General features: G+C 42.7%; 1 protein-coding gene across 1 annotated transcript in view; it reads left to right on the top strand.

Annotated features, from left to right (window-relative positions):
• Nucleotides 1-18573, top strand: part of LOC309559532 (rho guanine nucleotide exchange factor 3-like) — a 59378-nt gene that overhangs the window by 12756 nt on the left and 28049 nt on the right. Inside the window, exons 4-7 of the mRNA XM_082262824.1 lie at nt 6781-6888; nt 14282-14443; nt 15517-15579; nt 18274-18370. Of these exons, the coding sequence (XP_082118950.1) occupies nt 6781-6888; nt 14282-14443; nt 15517-15579; nt 18274-18370 (430 nt within the window). The remainder of the gene's footprint in view (nt 1-6780; nt 6889-14281; nt 14444-15516; nt 15580-18273; nt 18371-18573) is intronic.

The raw sequence follows: 18573 nt of genomic DNA, 5'->3' as shown, positions 1-18573 counted from the left end.
TTTAAACGTTTAAATCAATCGGTTTGCTTCCGCTTTAAGGTGGGTGACTTTAATAAAATGGATGCGCAGTATAAAAAGTAAGTGGCCATACACATCAAACAGCATACAGTAAGTATGAATTTATCTTCCAATGTAGATGTGCACAATACTGTATGCAAGATTTGCGACATTATTAAATAATAATAGATTGTTTTAAATTATCCCCATTTCTAAGTTAAACATGTAGTATACCTGAAATGCAGTGCACCAAAATCAGATGTACTATTTGACAATTTACATTCTTTAACAACCATCAATCATAGTTTATTGGGCTCATTGTCTTTGATTTATCAATCTGCTGATTTAATTTTTATTTTAACTTTACGGTACTTTGAGGTGCAGAAGTTGAAGCCCAAACTAAAGTGTAAATCATCTAAATACATTCTGGATGACTAAAACAAAAGGTGTGCAAAGTCTTAGTTTTTCTTTATTTTTGAATAGAAAAGTGTTTTCTCCGTCAGTCTGCTGCAGAAAGAGACCCTTGCTCTCTGTGTGGAAACAGTGATCCCTCTGCCGAGGTCTGATAACCCCCCGAGGAGTCCGACTTTTATTTCTGCAGTCAGAAAATTTCAAGCTGATTGGAGAGCTTTAGCTGTGACTCAGCATAGGGCGTGTGAGACATCTGAAGAGGCTTCTCCTGGATGAGGTTTTATCTTCTGGCTGTAGCTGCCTTTAAAAGAAAACAAACCGTAAGGTCCCGTTCCCAATAGTGTGATTTTGTCCTGTGTTTGCTATCAAGCTACACGACAATAGAAATCACATTATTCTATAAGGTGCCTGTTCACATCAGTGCAACCTGGTGCAGTGCAACTTTTGAAAAGGCGAAAGTGCTTCTTTGGTGCAACATAGTGCATGTTTGGCCTCATAGACCTTTATGTAGACAAATACACTATATTGCCAAAAGTATTGGGACGCCTGCCTTTACACGCACATGAAGTTTAATGGCATCCCAGTCTTAGTCTGTAGGGTTCACTTGAGTTGGCCCACCTTTTACAGCTATAACAGCTTCAACTCTTCTGGGAAGGCTGTCCACAAGGTTTAGGAGTGTGTCTATGGGAATGTTTGACCATTCTTCCAGAAGTGCATATGTGAGGTCAGACACTGATGTTAGAGAGAAGGCCTGGCTCGCAGTCTCTGCTCTAAGTCATCCCAAAGGTGTTCTATCGGGTTGAGGTCAGGACTCTGTGCAGGCCAGTCAAGTTCCTCCACCCCAAACAGTTGACCGTGAAATATTTAGTAGCAAGAAAATTTCACGGATGGACTTCCTAAAAGAATTGAGCGCTGTACTTTCTAAGCCTTTGTTTCTAATTTTTAGGGACTCGTTAAGGACTGGAATAGTACCACTGGATTGGCGTAGGGCCAATGTGGTGCCTATATTTAAAAAGGGATCAAAGTCTTTGCAAAGTAACTATAGACCTGTTAGTTTAACTTCTATAGTTGGGAAGATATTGGAGAGTTTAATATAAGACCACATAGATGAGTTCTTGCTGTAAAAAAATATTTTAAGCAACAGACAGCATGGATTCATGAAAGACAGAAGTTGTCAAACAAACGTGATTTCTTTTTATGAGGAGGTAAGTAAAACCTTGGACAGAGGGATGGCTGTGGACGTAGTATACTTGGATTTTGCAAAAGCGTTTGACACAGTTCCCCACACATGGCTAATGTGTAAGGTAAAGTCTACTGGCTTGGAAAGATCGGTTTGTAATTGGATAGAAAATTGGCTAAAAGATAGAATTCAGAGACTAGTGGGTAATGATTCTTACTCTGAATGGTCTAAAGTTATCAGTGGTGTACCCCAAGGTTCAGAGTTGGGACCCTTACTTTTTAATATCTTTATAAATGATATAGGGTCTGGGATTAAAAGTAGCATTTCAGTCTTTGCAGATGACACCAAGCTTTGCAGTGGAATAACTTCCTTACAGGATGTCTCCAATTTACAAGCTGATCTCAATGCACTGTTTCATTGGGCAACTATGTGGCAAATGAGGCTTAATGTTGATAAATGTAAAGTTATGCACTTGGGGGCTAAGAATATGCATGCATCATACATACTAGGTGGAGTAGAACTGGGGGAATCCATAGGATCTGGGTGTTCTGGTAGATCATAAGCTTAATAATAGCATGCAATGCCAAGCTGCTCTTTCCAAAGCAAGCAAAGTCCTTTCTTGTATTAACAGAGGCATGGACTCCAGAGAGAGAGATATAATTTTGCCCCTGTACAAATCATTAGTAAGACCTCATCTGGAATATGCAGTTCAGTTTTGGGCACCAGTTCTTAAAAAGGATATCGGGAACTGGAGAAATTGCAGAGAAGGGCAACCAAACTGATAAGAGGCATGGAGGACCTCAGCTATGAGAAAAGATTAGAGGAACTGAATTTATTCTCTCTTGAGAAGTGGAGATTAAGGGGGGATATGATCAACATGTATAAATACATAAGGGGTCCATATAGTGGACTTGGTGTTGAGTTGTTCACTTTAAGGTCAACACAGAGGACAAGGGGGCCCTCTTTACTTCTAGAGGAAAACAGATTTAGTCTCCAAATACGGAAAGGTTTCTTCACCGGAAGAGCTGTGGAAATGTGGAATAGACTCCCTCCAGAGGTGGTTCTGGCTAGCTCACTAGATTGCTTTAAAAAAGGTCTGGATTCTTTCCTAGGTGTACATAATATAAATGGGTACTAAAATTTTTTTAGGTAAAGTTGATCCAGGGAATATCCGATTGCCTCTTGGAGATCAGGAAGGGATTTTTTCCCCCTGCTGTAGCAAATTAGATCATGCTTTGCTGGGTTTTTTTTTTTTGCCTTCCTCTGGATCAACTGCAGGTATAGGATTGTGTATATGGGATTGTATGGTTGGGTTTTCAATACTGTTTTTTTTTTTTTTTTTTGGTTGAACCAGATGGACTTGTGTCTTTTTTCAACCTGACTAACGATGTAACTATGTAACTTATTGCACAGGTGGCAACCTATCACGGTACCACACTTGAATTCACCGAGCTTCTGAGAGCGACCCATTCTTTCACAAATGTTTGTAGAAGCAGTCTGCATGCCTAGGTGCTTAATTTTGTACACCTGTGGCCATGGAGGTTATTGAAACACCTGAATCTAATGATTTGGAGGGGTGTCTCAATACTTTTGGCAAAATAATGTAATTCAGCAAATTACTAAGGCTTAGACATATGTGCTCTGGTGTTAGTGTGAGAAGGTTAAGCTTGGAGGGAATTTGTCTAACATTAGTAGCTTTTGGACCTACTGTCCAACTAGCCTAAGGCTCAGTTTACACTGCCGCAACTTAGGATCGGACTTGTCAAACTCCACAAACTGTCTTAATTAGCACTACTGAAGTTGCTCGTACTTTAGAAAAGGTTCCTGCACTACTTCAAGGTGACTTCTATGCAACTCATGCCCATAGACTTTAATGGAAGTTGCCTCCAAGTCAGATCCTCATCTTAATTGTTGTGATTTGGATATGACATTACAGGAAGATTACACAGCCATTCCCTGAAGTTACTTTGAAGTCACGCCAATTTGCACCAAAGTCGTCTGGCAAAGTCGCACTGTAAGTCACAAGACTTTCGGGTTGCAGCAGTGTGAATCAAGCCTAACAGTTGTCATGTGTCCTAGAGAAATAAAAAGAAAACATTTTTACATTCTCCTTGTACAGTGATGAGCAGTTGAGACATCAACTAAGCTTATTACTGTCTCCTAAAGAGACATCCCCTCACCTGGGTACCTGCATTTGAATTAATCAGAGTGGGAATAGGCCATTAATTAGATACAAGTCTAATATGGGGAATGTTTCAAAACCTGAGCAGCTGTGCATGGCAACCAATCAGCTTCTATTTTCAGCTTGTTCAGTTAAAGCGTAACTTTACCCATAACAAATTAATTAAAAATAATGTTGATTGGCAAGGAGCATACACTTTACATCAATAATTATTCTACCAAAATTGGTACATGCTGTAAATTGCCTCCAGCATTGCTTCTTGCTGAAGTCAGCCATTTTGTTAAAGCCCAAAGCCCCAGCAGTAAATCAATAAGCGGAACTAAACCCATAAATTTATGGTTTAACCAGTTAAGCCCCGGAAGATTTTATGCCCTTCCTGACCAGGCCCTATTTTGCGATTCGGCACTGCGTGACTCTAACAAACAATTGCGCGGTCGTGCGATGCTGTACCCAAATGAAATTGGCGTCCTTTATTTCCCACAAACAGAGCTTTCTTTTGGTGGTATTTGATCACCTGTGCGATTTTTTGCGCTATAAACAGAAAAAGAGCGTAAATTTTGAAAAAATAACAATATTTTTCACATTTTTTTATATGAAATTTCCCACAAAAAAATGTAAAAATCTAAATTTTTTAACATTTTTGGCCAATTTGTTTTCTGCTACATATGTTTGGTAAAAAAAAATCGCAATAAGCGTATTTTGATTGGTTTGCGTAAAAGTTATTGCGTTTACTAACTAAGGGAAAGATTTCTGTAATTTTTGGTGTTTTTTTTTTTAACGAGTAATGGCGGCGATCTGCGATCTTTTTTGCGGGACTGCGACATTGCGGCAGACAGATCGGACCCTTGACTGACATTTTTGACACTTTTGAGGTTACCAGTGACATTACTACAGTAATCAGTGCTATACATATGCACTGTTACTGTAAAAATGACACTGGCAGGGAATGGGTTAACTTTATTTGTGATGCAGGGGTTAAGTGTGTCCCTAGGGGCTTGCTTCTAACTGTAAAGGGGTGTGGCTAGTGATGTAAGCACAGAGACATACGATCCTATATATCAGGATCGTATGATCTCTGTTCTAACATCAGGGAGTATGACAGGCGGCTTTGTTTACATTAGCCGCCTGCCTTTCTCCCTCTCCACAGGGAGATCGCGAGTGACCGGCAAAAATCGGGTCCGCCGGTCACACGCGCGGACTTCTTAGGGAATGAGGGGGGCGGGAGCACGCCTCCGGCGGCGCGCGCTCGCCCCCTACAGGCTCACAGGCTAGCGACATAGTCATACGTCACTTTGCCTGTACGGGGCTGACCGCCAACGTAAATAGTCGTGCGAGGGTCGGCAAGTGGTTAAAAAAACAGTTATATTGCTGGAATGCCGGGATTGCTAACTATCACATTTGTTTTTGCTCTCAACCAAACTGTCAAACTATCAAATGGCTGGTGTCATAACTGATCACATGTGCAGCACCATGGCAATTGCAGATTAAACAGAAGCAGTATCCTTGGCTGTAAGGCTGCATTCACACTTGAGCGTAGCGTTTTCGCGCGTTTTTTACCGCGATTTTTACCCCGATTTTACCGCGATTTTCAGGCATTTTTTTTCAGGCGTTTTTGGAGGCAGGCATTGACATCTATCAAAAACGCTGGTAATCAGCCCAAAAAGAAGTTCATGTACTTTTTTCAGCTACAGGCGTTTTGCAAAACGCTCAGATGTGAACAGGGACTATTTAAATGCATGGGGTTTTACTTGTTGGGCGTTTTGGAACGTTTTTTTTTTGCGTTTTTGGAGCTGAAAAACACTCAAAAACGCCCAGGTGTGAATGGAGCCTAAAGGATAGGAGGGTTAAATTCCATTTTAAAGCTGTCAGCAGATCGGCCTCTAAAAACTCGGTTCTGACAGCTCCCTGAGTAGAGAGCTACTGACTGTCAGTCACAGCTCTCTGCTCTGCCCCCTCCTCACTCACTGAAGTGCTGGGTACGTTATATACCCTCTAACCATTCTGTGTTAGACAGTCCTTATATAAAGTAACTGTACTCTGGAGCAAATGCCAAAAGAAAGGCAGGCAGATGCCAAAGGACTAATCACCGGTATAGCATGTGGTCTCCCTGCAGCTGAAAATGTAACGATACTAGGTATCGGCGAGCAGAGATGTATAGTAACGAAGTAGAACTACTTAAGTACTGTACTTAAGTACCGAAATGCGGTATCTGTACTTTCCGAGAGTAGAATTTTTTTCTCCTACTTCTACTTTTACTTCACTACATTTTTTCGATGATTTCGATACTTCTACTCAAGTATTTTTTTTTTGTGCTGCATAGTTACTCGTTACTTTTAAAAAAATTACCAGTGCCAGAACAGTAGATGGCAGGTTGCATAAAGCTCAAAAAAATGTGTATAATGTCATTTGTAAATCAGCGCATACGAAAATAAAGGCTGTGTATAATAAAAGCTGCTATACCAAATCTTTCCAATAAAAAGAAAATATGAAACAAACAAATAAATGGTGCTACAGCGCTTAAAGTGCATCAAGAAACTACTAACAAACACTGGTTAATCATTTGAATAAATCATTTGAAATAATAAAAACAATATGATGTTCAAACTTTTGACTTATTTCTTTAATAACTACATAACACAGTACTTGTACTTCTACTTTCAGTACTTGAGTAGAAATTTTTTTTCAAAACTACTGGTACTTTTTACTTTTAGTACTTAAGTAGCAAATTTTTTGAAAAAACTACTTGCAATACTTAAGTAAAAAAAATGTTGAATACTTTAGTACTTCTACTTAAGTAACTTTTTCTGCGAGCACTTCCACTTCTACTCAAGTAATTTTTTGATCGAGCACTTGTACTTTTACTCAAGTAGAAATTTCGAGTACTTTATACAAGTCTGTCGGCGAGTACTTGACTGGTACTTGTAGCTGTACTTGCCAGTAAAAAAAAACTGTATGTTTTTCCCCTAACAAGCTGTTGTCACAGTCTGTTTTCTTTGTGTATCACCCATAGGAACCCAGTAACAAGAGGGTTAAGCCTGTCGCCAAGTCTTTATCGGCCAACAATACACCACAGCAAATGAAAGTTACTCCACTGAAGAAGCTCAGCTTATCCATCCAGGTAATAAAAGGCACAGCGAGGGAAATTGACTAAAACTTGAGGTGCCAGAATCTGGAGCAGCTGTGCATGGCAACCATCAGCTTTCATGTTTATAGCTAAAAAGCTGAAGTTAGAAGCTGGTTGGTTACTATGTGCAGATCCTCCAGATTCTCTCTGCTCTAGTTTTATTAAAATCCCCCCAGAATGTGGAGGTTAATGCCTGTGATCTGTGTTTCGACAACTAAGCCCTGGCCTGCAGCACCGTTACTGATTGTTGCTGACCACCCTACCAACAAATATCATTTGTGGTGACACAGCTAAACCTGGTAATAGCAAAAGATAAACTGCTACTACAGGCCCAGGAGAGGAGGTCATTGACTATCACCAGTTGTAGAACATTTTCCTGAAGAGGAAACAGATCTTCACTATCCCTGATCTCTTTGGTAGCATTTTTATTCAGGGTGATAACCAGTAAGATTTCTGTATGTCCAATCAAAGAGAAAAAAAAATCCAGCACCACAATGTCTCAAAAATAAAACATATATGATTTTATTAAATCCATCCAATAAAAGGAATCAATACCTGTAATTATTGACGCATTTCAGCCTCTTACGTAGGCCTTAGACATAATGGTCATCATCTCTATCTCATCCTGTTTATCATTAAGAGCTATTTTGGTAGCAGCACTATTTCAATAGATTTCTGAATATGTCCTACGTACACCAATCTTCTTGTAAACATAGAATTTTCAGTCCTAAGCACTTCTGGGTTCAGTGACAGTGTTTCACTTATGGAGGAGTCTAGGCTCTCTGTGTTCCTAATCACCTTCTGCAGCACATAGTGGAGGCATCAGAATGGGTTTATTACTCTGATAATCTCTTTAAAGTGACCATTCAAGGGGGTGGAAAGTTTTTAAGTTCCCATCCCTGGCCATCTCCATAAGACCCCTTGTATTTGTTCCTTCACCTTTCTTCTTTTCTTACTCTCATTTCTTTATGCAGTATTGGCAGTATTGGACCAGTTAAACTACAGCAGGGATCCTCAAACTATGACCCTCCAGCTGTTGCAGAACTAAACGTCCCATGAGGCATTGTAAAACTCTGACATTCACAGCCATGACTAGGCATGATGGGAATTGTAGTTCTTGAACAACTGGAGGGCCATAGTTATAAGACCCCTGAACTAGAGCATCAATGTTTATATGAAATATGTGTTAGGAGTTACAGAATATTCATACGCAAACATTACTTGGGTAATAATTTAGCTTTTTTAATGACCAAATTGGAAATTTATTGAAGTGCAGAGATAGAATGTCAACAAACACAGAAAAATGTGAATATCTCTTATCTGTAACAATATTACATTACACTAAAGCTGGATATACACGATACAATTTTCTTTAGATTTTTTCCTTTAGATTTACCAAAACCATATAATATGAGGGCAAATCTAAACACTTTCAATTTGAAGGCAATCAGGCAGGCCCTTCAACTACATAGTTGAAAGTAAATCTAAAGGAAATCAAACAACAAAAGTTGTATAGTGTGTATCCAGCTTTACTGGATCACTACTGGTTTATTGATACTTCATTCAAAAGAATGCATGATATTATTTGAAAACTATTTGAATACTATTTGAAAACCAACAAAACTATTGGTATAAATAATGAAAAATTGTCAGGAAAACTGAACATTTTCTATCAATACTTACCGTAATTTTCCTTTCCTGATGGACTCCATGGCAGCTCACGTATGGGTAGCTCCACCTCCTCTCCTACCATATAGGACCCCCACTCCCATAAATGTATGCCAGAAGTGGTGTTCCATAAATAGACTACTCCAGCAGATGGGAGGGAACTCCTGCTGCCATGGAGTCCATCAGGAAAGGAAAATTACGGTAAGTATTGATAGAAAATTTTCAGTTTTCCTGACAGACTCCATGGCAGCACACGTATGGGAAATAACTAGCCATACACACCCAAGTGGAAAATTGCTGGTCAAACAGAAACCGGTTTAATTTGCACCATCAACAAACAAAATTTTTAAACCAAAATTGACCGAAGACAAAGAAGCCGGTTCAATGCAATAATGCGACATAAAGGTATTGATTGATGACCATGAAGCAGCTCTGCAAATTACATCAGGTGCCACATGAAGGGAAGCCGCCCACGACGTAGAGATCCCTCTGGTGGAATGGGCCATCACCACCTCTGGAGGAGCCAGTCCCTTGGCTTTATATGCCCATTGGATGGTCTGAACTATCCAGTTTGCTATGGATCTTGAAGACGCTTGTTTACCTTTGTTCTTCCCGTAGAAGAGAACAAAAAGATGGTCTGACTGGCGAAACTGAGCCGTGGTGTCCAGGTACAGTCATAGTGTTTCACCCACATCCAATGGATGGGTACTCAAGTCATCCTGAGATATGAATGTAGGTAACACAATCTCCTGATTAACGTAAAAAACTGACGTTACCTTAGGATTAGAGCCAAGCATTGGAACCAAAACTACCCGATCAGGGAAGAATGTCAGGAACGGTTCCTTGCATCCCAAGGCCCCGATTTCAGAGACACGTTTAGCTGACGTAATCGCCACCAGAAAGGCAGACTTCATCAAAAGATTTTTGAGAAAGAGCTCTAGAGTAGTTGAATAAAGGAAATCCAGGACTAGTGGAAAGTCCCATTTGGGGAACCTGGGCTTCCTAGAAGGTCTTAGCCTAGTAGCGCCTCTGAAAAACTGACAAACCAGAGGATGTTTTGCCCATGTAGTTCCTGTGAAGGCAGAAATGGCTGAGACTTGTACTCGGAGAGAGCTGACTGCTAATGACAGATCTAACCCGGACTGAAGTAAACCCAGGATATTGTGAATACCCGGATTAGTAATGGAGCCAGACACACTATCCATGTAATCTTTGAATTTGGACCAAATTCTCTCATAAATTTTGTTGGTGCCGGGTCTTCTGGCACTCATCATCATGGGAATTACTTCGCTTGGGCAACCAAGAGCCTTCAATCTTTCCCTCTCAATAGCCATACCATGAGATGAAGTTGAGCTGGGCAGAGATGTAGTAAAGGACCTTGGGACAGAAGGTCCGGTCTGGACGGTAGGGGCACAGGATCCCGGCAGCTCAGTTGAAGCAACAGAGGAAACCAAGGCCTCCTTGGCCAGAAAGGAAGGATCGCTATGATCTCCACTCTTTCTCTCCTGAGTCTCTGCAGGAATTTGAATATTACTGGCACCGGGGGAAAAGCGTATGCCTTGTGGAAACTCCAGTGATCCGTCAGAGCGTCTACCCCATAAGCCTGGGGACAACGCCACCTCGTGTAGAACTTCTCCACTTTGGCATTGTTCGGAGAGGCAAATAATATACCTCCAGGAGAAACCCCAGGGAGGTGACGCACCTGAAGGTCTTTGGATGAAGGGACCACTCGTTGTTGTCCAGATCGGTCCTCGAGAGGAAATCCACCTGGACGTTCTGGACACCGGGAAGGTAGGCAGCTGACAGATCGGACAGATACCTTTGAGCCCATGCCATAATTGGTTTTACTTCCTTCAGAAGGGAGGAACTGCGGGTGCCCCCTTGCCTCTTGATATATGCGACAGCCGTCATATTGTCTAGTCTTAGGAGGACCGAGGCTCCGATCACCAGCTGATGGAAGGCCTGGAGAGCGCAGAATGCCGCCCGAAGCTCCAGAACATTTGAGACCACCCTGAGGGCAGGAAAATCCCATCTGCCCTGGGCCACTTCCGACAAGCAGTGTGCGCCCCAACCCGACCTGCTGGCATCCGACGTCACGACCACCAATTGGGCCGGAAAAATCAAGTGGCAATTCAGAAGATTTTCCCGCTGGAGCCACCAGGTCAAGCTCTTCTTCATAGAAGACGTTATCCGGATAGAGACATCTGGACTCCCGGGACTCCATTGTTGGAGGAACCCTGTTTGAAAAGGCCTCATCCTCCACTGTGCCCACTTCACCATGGGGGCTGTGGAGACCATGGTCCCTATTATTCTCATGCACTGAGAAGCCCGGAGATGAGAGGCTGACAATGCTGGAAGTATCCTGCTGCGAATTACTGTGATTTTCTCCAATGGTAGGGAGATGGTGCCTCTGGAGGTATCGAAAAGGGCCCCCAGGAACACCAAGGATTTTGTGGGTTCTAAATGACTCTTCTCCATATTTAAGAGCCACCCAAATTCCTGAAGGGTGGAGATCCCCTGAGACCTGTGAAGCAGAATCTGATCTTGGTGTTGAGATAGAAGAAGCAAATTGTCCAGGTAATGATAAAGTCGAATCCCTTTTGCTCTGATCAGGGCTACCACAGCCAGTAAGATCTTTGAAAAGATTCAAGGTGATGTGGTAAGCCCAAAAGGGAGACAGGTAAATGTTGCAGCTTTTTTGCTACTGGAACGTGGAAATGGGCATCTTTCAAATCTATGGACACCATCCAATCCTCTGGCTGCACCACCTGAGGAATTGTGAAAAGTGTCTCCATCCTGAACCTCTCTTTTCTGATGAAGGTGTTTAGGTGTGTCAGGTCTATGACTGGCCTCCAGGAGCCACTTTTCTTCAAAACCATGAAAAGAGGGGAGTAAAGGCCTTGAAATCTTTCCTCGACCGGAACAGGGATGGCTGCGCCCTGGGCAAAAAGGGAATCTACATATGATAGAAGGATTAGCTTCTTTTCTTCTGATTGGGGTAGAGTCGTAGGGACGAAACGAAGAACAGGAGTTCTATCAAAGGTCCAAACGTGACCATGCGACACGGTTTTCACAGTCCAATGATCTTTGATTGAGGCTGCCCAGACATGCGCAAACAGAAGCAAGCGCTGTCTGGACAGGCCCAATATCAAAAAGACTTCGTGGCCTCCCGGCCACCAGAAGATGTCCCCTTGGCAAACTTTTCACTCGTAGACTGAGTCCGCTTCCAGTTCTTTCTGAACTCGCAACCAGGTCTGTAAAAACGCGCCTCTCTGGATCGGTCCGAGCTCTGTCTGCGCTGAGATCTTCTTCGGTCTAGCAGACGGCGATCCTGGAGAAGGAATCCCGACTTACCACCAGTGGCACGGGTAATGGCACTGTCCAACTTATTACCAAAAAGGGACGCGCTCTCAAAGGGAATCCTACACCAAGCCTGCTTGGAGGCAGGGTCAGCCAACCAGGGGCGCAACCATAGAGCGTGTTTGGCTGTAACGGAGGACAGCATGACCCCCGCCACCAGACGGATGATATCAATGGAAGCCTCCCCCAAAAAGGCTGTTGCCAACCTCAGTTCTTGAATGGCCGAGCTCCTAGCCACTTCCTTGGAGACACTCTGAAGCGTGGCCTCCACATTGTCCACCCAGGACTCCAGAGCCTTAGACAAATAGATCTTCCTGGGATCTGTGTCAATCTGTCTATCCAGACCGTCTTTGAAGGTGACTGAATCTTCTAGCGGCAAGGTGACGTGTTTCACCAACCTCATCAAGGCTGCATCCACTACAGGAGCAGAATCAAGATGCTTCACCTTCTCGCTCTTGAAGGGATACAACCTAGAGACTTTGGACGACAGGGAGTTCTTCCTCTCCACTCCTTCCCATTCATCCGTAATAATTTCACCCAGCTCCCCCAAAAAAGGAAAGTGAGAACGTTCTTTTTTTGAGGTGTTTGAAATATTTCTTTTGTTTCACTGGGGATTCCGCTGGATCTTATCATTTTAGTGCCTCTTTCACTGCCTTAACTAGCGGTGGGACCATGGCAAACTCAAATCCCGAGCACTGGTCCTCCAAGTCATTTTCACTTTCTGAGGAATCATCCGAGTAGCGACTCGGTTGGGAAGTGCCCGGCTCCAATTCTTCCCTTGGGAGAAGACCTGGAGCATCTGAGGAGTGACCCGACATCCTACCAGGATCCCAATCTCTGAGGGATTCTTGAACAATCCGCCTGACCAGGGATTCCACGGGCTGGTCTGTGCCTGGTTTCTCTTTTAACGCCCGAGAATAACAGGGGTCACACAAAGACCTGTCCTCAGGGATACGGGCCCGACAGCCCCAGCAGGACTTTTCTGTAGGGCGGTCAGAGTGGCAGGAAAGCCGTAGGACAGCTGAGCCTGAGTTATCCTCATGACGCCTGGATCTGGATCTAGACCTATGGCGTCGAGACTTGGAAGATGAGTGCTGTTAAACTGAAGGAGACCGATCCCTTGATCCAGAAACAGGGCGTTGGTCAGACCTAAATGGGCTGAAAGGAAAAGACAGGAAAAAAAAGAAACACTCAAGCTCCAGCAACTGAACCAGCCGAGGCAGACAGGTAAGGGTTAAGATAACTAGCTCACCTGTTGCGCAGTATCCATTTCAGACAGATCAGCAGCCTGCAATAGGAAGAAAGCAAGACAGTGGAATCCTATCTTTCCCCCTCCTCCACTGCCCCCCTTCCCCACTAGAGATTGCCCCCCCCCCCCCCACAGGACTCACCACACATAAGCAGAGATGCAGCACGGGGAAGCCGCCGCACAGCCCGCAGACATCCCAAGAATGACAGCTTTGACAGCTGTTTAAATTTCCCGGGAGCCGTGAAACCCCCCCCCCCGACACAATCACGCCATAGAGGGCCGGCAGCCATGCGCGCGTATGCGCGAACCACTGCGGGAGCCAAGCCTCATCCTGGGCACCCAATCAGGAGCCCGGAGGTGCGGGCGAGGAGCCGAAAGTGGCGGTCTGGAGCGCAGGAGCGTTCCAGCCGCCATAGGAACCAGGAAATGCCGAAAAACAGTGCAATAAGGTGAAAAGGGGAGAAAAACAAATATGCCATACATTACCACCAGGAAGGTAGCAGGAAGGTGTCAGGACCTGGAACGCTCCATAACAGGAATCCGCGTGTGTATCAGGGCACAAGGGCCTCCCGCTAGTAGCAGGGACGTTCGGCCTGCGATGCAGCCCACCTCTCATGCAGGATTTACGGCATCTTCCAGCATCATACATCATTGCCCGGGTCCACCCAGTAAATACTGAGATTGCTGGACTACATAGAAGAGGCACCATCAGGAACAAACAGCCACACACCACCAGGTCGCCTGAAACCGATAAGCATCCTATAAGGTAAGACTTCCTCTTGCAGGAGGACGACAAAAAAGGAACACGGCTTCTAGCATGGAGCAAAAATTATGGGAGTGGGGTCCTATAGGGTAGGAGAGGAGGCAGAGCTACCCATACGTGTGCTGCCATGGAGTCTGTCTGGAAATTAACTTTACACTAGTTTACTCTCCTTTGGATCCTAATTGCTTTGTGAAAAAAAGACACAAAAGGGGAGAACGTGCATATAATGGAGACCAACCAGATTTTCACAAAGTCTTTAGTAATGTTGCAGCTGCTATTGGGCTCAAGCATTTGGGGGGACTCTAAACCTAAAGCAAAATGTTGACTAACAGATTCAATCTCTGCAGCGTTCTATAGGATGCTGCAATGACAATCGTCTTTTCAGCTTCTACCCACGTACACGGAGCCGAGATTCAGCATCAGCTAAGAAGAGGAGCAGCAAGTTGTGGAGTGAGACCTATGACAGTGCACGGGAGGAGTTGTCCACCCGGGAGATCAAACGTCAGGAGGTGAGGCCCAACCATACCATGAATACTGTTACAAATGCTACTTCCTTCTTTATGGTGTTTTAAAGAGTACAGTTATCCTAAACTAAAACGTAATGGGCCTGGTCAACTATCATCTTTTTCTAACCTTTATTGATCCTTCCATAGCCAATACAGTATGTCCTTTCTGGTTCCCACTGTGGCCTAAAGAATATGTAAACCCAACATTTCATATTCCTAAAGTGTGCCTGTTGTACCATGTACTTGTATGAAAAAGTATCCTCTTTACTTTGTATTTCCTTTGTGTAAAATCCCTGGTGTTCCTTTACCTTTAAAGAGGTTTTGTTCAGACCTCTCTTAAACATCCTAATAATTAAAAGATAAAAAACTACAGGAGACAGATTTTTATGCCATCATTCACTCTACTTCAGCACCTACCATCTTTTTTTTTTTTCCTTCACATTGTCGTGCATTAATTAGCACTTTTTTTCTGCTGCTATTCAGATGGCAGGGACACCTTTACTTACAGCAGCACCCAGATACTCCAGAAGAGTTAAACAAAGATATCTAGTGTTGTATGCAATGCAAATTTTGCAGTTTCTGTGGAGTTAATTACTTTATACTTCTGCATTTTGAGTTAACTCTCCTTCCTTATATTATAGCACACATCCCTTTGTACTAGACCCTCTGTAAGGGCCGGTTCACACCACATTTTCTGCGTTTCAGATGCGTTTTACATGTGAGTTTACATGCATGTTCTGGTGCGTTTTTTCCCCTCTTTTTTCCTTCCTCTCAAGCAAGGAAATGTGTGTTTTGGTGTGTTTTTGATGTGTTTTGCTCCGTTCCATACAGAAAGAATTCAGCATGTTCTACTTTGGTTGTCTGCCCTGGAATACACTGCACTGGTGTGAACTAGGGCCAAGTTAGACACTGTTCATGTGTTTTTGATGCAGAATAAAAAAAACGCACTGGACTGCATTTGGTGTGCACCAGCCTTAGGTTCTGTACATCACATACAATATAAGTAGGTCCCTTCTGTGTAATGCATGATCTCTATTCACTCTGTTGTATATATGACAAATATAATTCACACACAGGTGATCTTCGAGCTGATGCAGGGGGAGCACACGCTAATAGAAGACCTCAACCTGGTCAAGAAGGTAAAAGACCTGCAAGTATTATAAAAAAATTAAGATTGTGAAACTCCAAAAGTCCTGCTGTGTGTTTCCAATCCTCCTCTTGCTTTCTATGTAATTTAATTCATAATATATAAAACTTTAAATTTCTCTGTAATATAAAATAAACGAAACTCCAGAATTAAAACATGTATTTTTTTTTCCTTACCGTGTCTGCATTGAACAGATTTTCCCCTCACTTCTTGCCCTAGTGACAGAACAAGAATTGCCTACTGTGTGTCCCTGTTAGAGAGATTTTGCTACTTTCCTATCCCACTGACACCACATGAAGTCAGGGGATCTCTCTCTAACAGAGCCACAGAAGGCAATTAAAACTTGGCAAAAGTTCACAGTGGTCTTTGTTTCATGTAGATTTAAGTCAAAAGATGTTTGGCTGAGGTTTATTCTAATGCTTCAGCATCTACTGAACTCTAAAATGTCCTGTTGGGTGTTGCTGACCATTTAAATTGGTATTTATGAGGTATAGAGGGCCTCAACTAATGGCCCCTGACATCGCCTCTAATATTCAGTGTATGTAATGCTTGGGAAAAGTATCCGAGACTGCAGACTCATTACAGGAGATGACCAGAGTCTAGAGATTGCATTATGGCCAAAAATATTGGCACCCCTGCATTTCCGTTAGATAATGCACCACTTCGCACAGAAAATTGTTGCAATTACAAATATTTAGGAATTCTGTTTATTTCTTTTGTTTGTATTGGTATGACACAAAAAAAAAAAGCCAAACCTGACACATTTCACACAAAACTCCAAAAATGGACTAGACAAATTTATTGGCACCCTCAATTCAATATTTGGTAGCACACTCCTTGGAAAAAAATAACTGAAATCAATCGCTTGCTGTAACCATCAAAAGGATTCTTACACCTCTCTGCTGGAATGTTGGACCACTCTTCTTTCGCCAACTGCTCCAGGTCTCTCAGATTGGAGGGTTTCCATTTCCCAACTGCTGTTTTGATTTCTTTCCACATGTGCTCTATGGCAGTGGTCCTCAACCCTGGCCTACAGGGCCCACTAACAGGCCAGATTTCCAAGATAACTGAAATACATCCCAGGTGATATAATTTGCTACTCAGTGATTGCAGTACTCTAGTCTGCATCTCCCCAAGGTAATACCTAAAATCTGGCCTGTTAGTGGGCCCTGTAGGCCAGGGTTGAGGACCACTGCTCTATGGGATTTAGGTCTGAACCCAGATCAGTACTCTCCATTTTCTGGGTGCTTTTTGATGTGTGCTTTGGGTCATTGTCCTACTGTAAGACCCATAATCTCTGACAGAGACCCAACTTTCTAAAACTAGACCCTACATTGCACCCCAGAATTCCTTGGTAGTTTTCATATTTCATATTGCTGTACACACATTTAAAGACATCCAGTGCCAGAAGCAGCAAAGTAACCTCCACAATGTGTGACTATATTCTTTTCTTTAAATACCTAATTTCTTTTTCTAAAAACAGTAGAATAAATAAAGCTGTAAGATTGTTTCGTCTGTCCAAAGCACATTCTCCCAAAAGGATTTTGGCTTCGTCGTGTAAGTTTTAGGAAACTCCAATCTGGCATTTTTATGTTTCTGTGTCAGCAATAGAGTCCTCCTGGGTCTCCTACCATAGCGTCCCTTTTCATTCAGATGGCGATGTACAGGTTCCATACTTTTCTACAATTTTTGTTCTCAAATCCTCAAATTGCTGCTCTTTCTCTTCTCCATGTTCCGTGTGGCACAAAGACACACAACAGAAAGGTTAAGTACATTTTTCACCATTTTAACTGGTTGCCAGTGTGGTTTCTATATTGTCAGCACCTGCTAATTGATACAGGTGAGTTTATTTACAAATTAATTACAGGAGAATCACGGACTTGGAATGCAATTATATATTACAATTTTGAGAAAGTGCCAATAATTTTGTCCAGTCTATTTTTGGTGTTTTGCGTTGAATGTGTCATATTTGGCTTTTTGTTTCTCTACTTTTTTGTGTCATACTAATACAAACAAAATAAATAACCATAAGAATGCCTAAGCATTTGTAATTGCAACAATTTTCTGGGTCGAAGTGGTACCTTATCTGACAAAAATGCAGGCATGCCAAATATTTTGGCCATGACTGTAGGCTTCAGGTGTGGTTGGAGACATGCTGCAGGACTCAGAATGTTACGTGAGACTGCTAGAGATCACTGCTATGTGTATGAGTATGAATAGGTGTATGTTTCGGTTGTAATATGGATATCCTGTACTGTCTCATATTTTATATCGGGCTCTGTGTAGTCCCCATGACCTGTACTATTTTTGTTACCTTTGGTTAATGTATCTGTGGATGTTATCTATAATCTTGTTCTACTTCTGTAATAGTACATACTTTTGTATGTTTATGCAAAATCTTAAAAGAGATACTACTATTACCGCACCCTTACAAATCAAATTGGTGCTTCCACTACTGACTGCTGGGAACCAGGGGATGCACAGCAAGTACTAAAGGGCCTCCAGTTCGGCCCCAAGTTTTTATATAAATCTTTTGCTGGTTTAACTTGCCTATAATTAGTTCAGCCATCCACAAATGGATATTGAGTTTCTTTAGGTACATGTTGGTACTGTTGACCCCTCTGTAACCCCCCCTTCCCGTTCCTGTAGAACTTGCTCACCATTCCTTGTTGGATTGTTCTTCTAGAACTACTATGAGCCCATGCTAAAACTGGCGATCATGAGCGAGGAAGAGCTTAACCAGATATTCGGCATCCTGGACTCTCTGCCCGCATTGCACCAAGGTGAGATGGTTATTAGATCTACAGTACTGGTGGTTGTGCATTTGGACACTGGGGGAAATGCAAACAGCTGATGTCATTACTTAGGTTGAGGTATAAATTTATAGTATGCCAGCAAAACTTCAGCGGATTGTCATGGGGATCACCTCTGCTGTCTCTTATATGTTTAATAATATATACTGTATATGAAACATTTTAGTCAAGTA

The sequence above is a fragment of the Pelophylax lessonae genome, assembly GCF_965119305.1.
Source record: "Pelophylax lessonae genome assembly, chromosome: 7".
NCBI classification, from domain to species: domain Eukaryota; kingdom Metazoa; phylum Chordata; class Amphibia; order Anura; family Ranidae; genus Pelophylax; species Pelophylax lessonae.
This window is presented reverse-complemented; position numbering and strand designations above follow the sequence as displayed.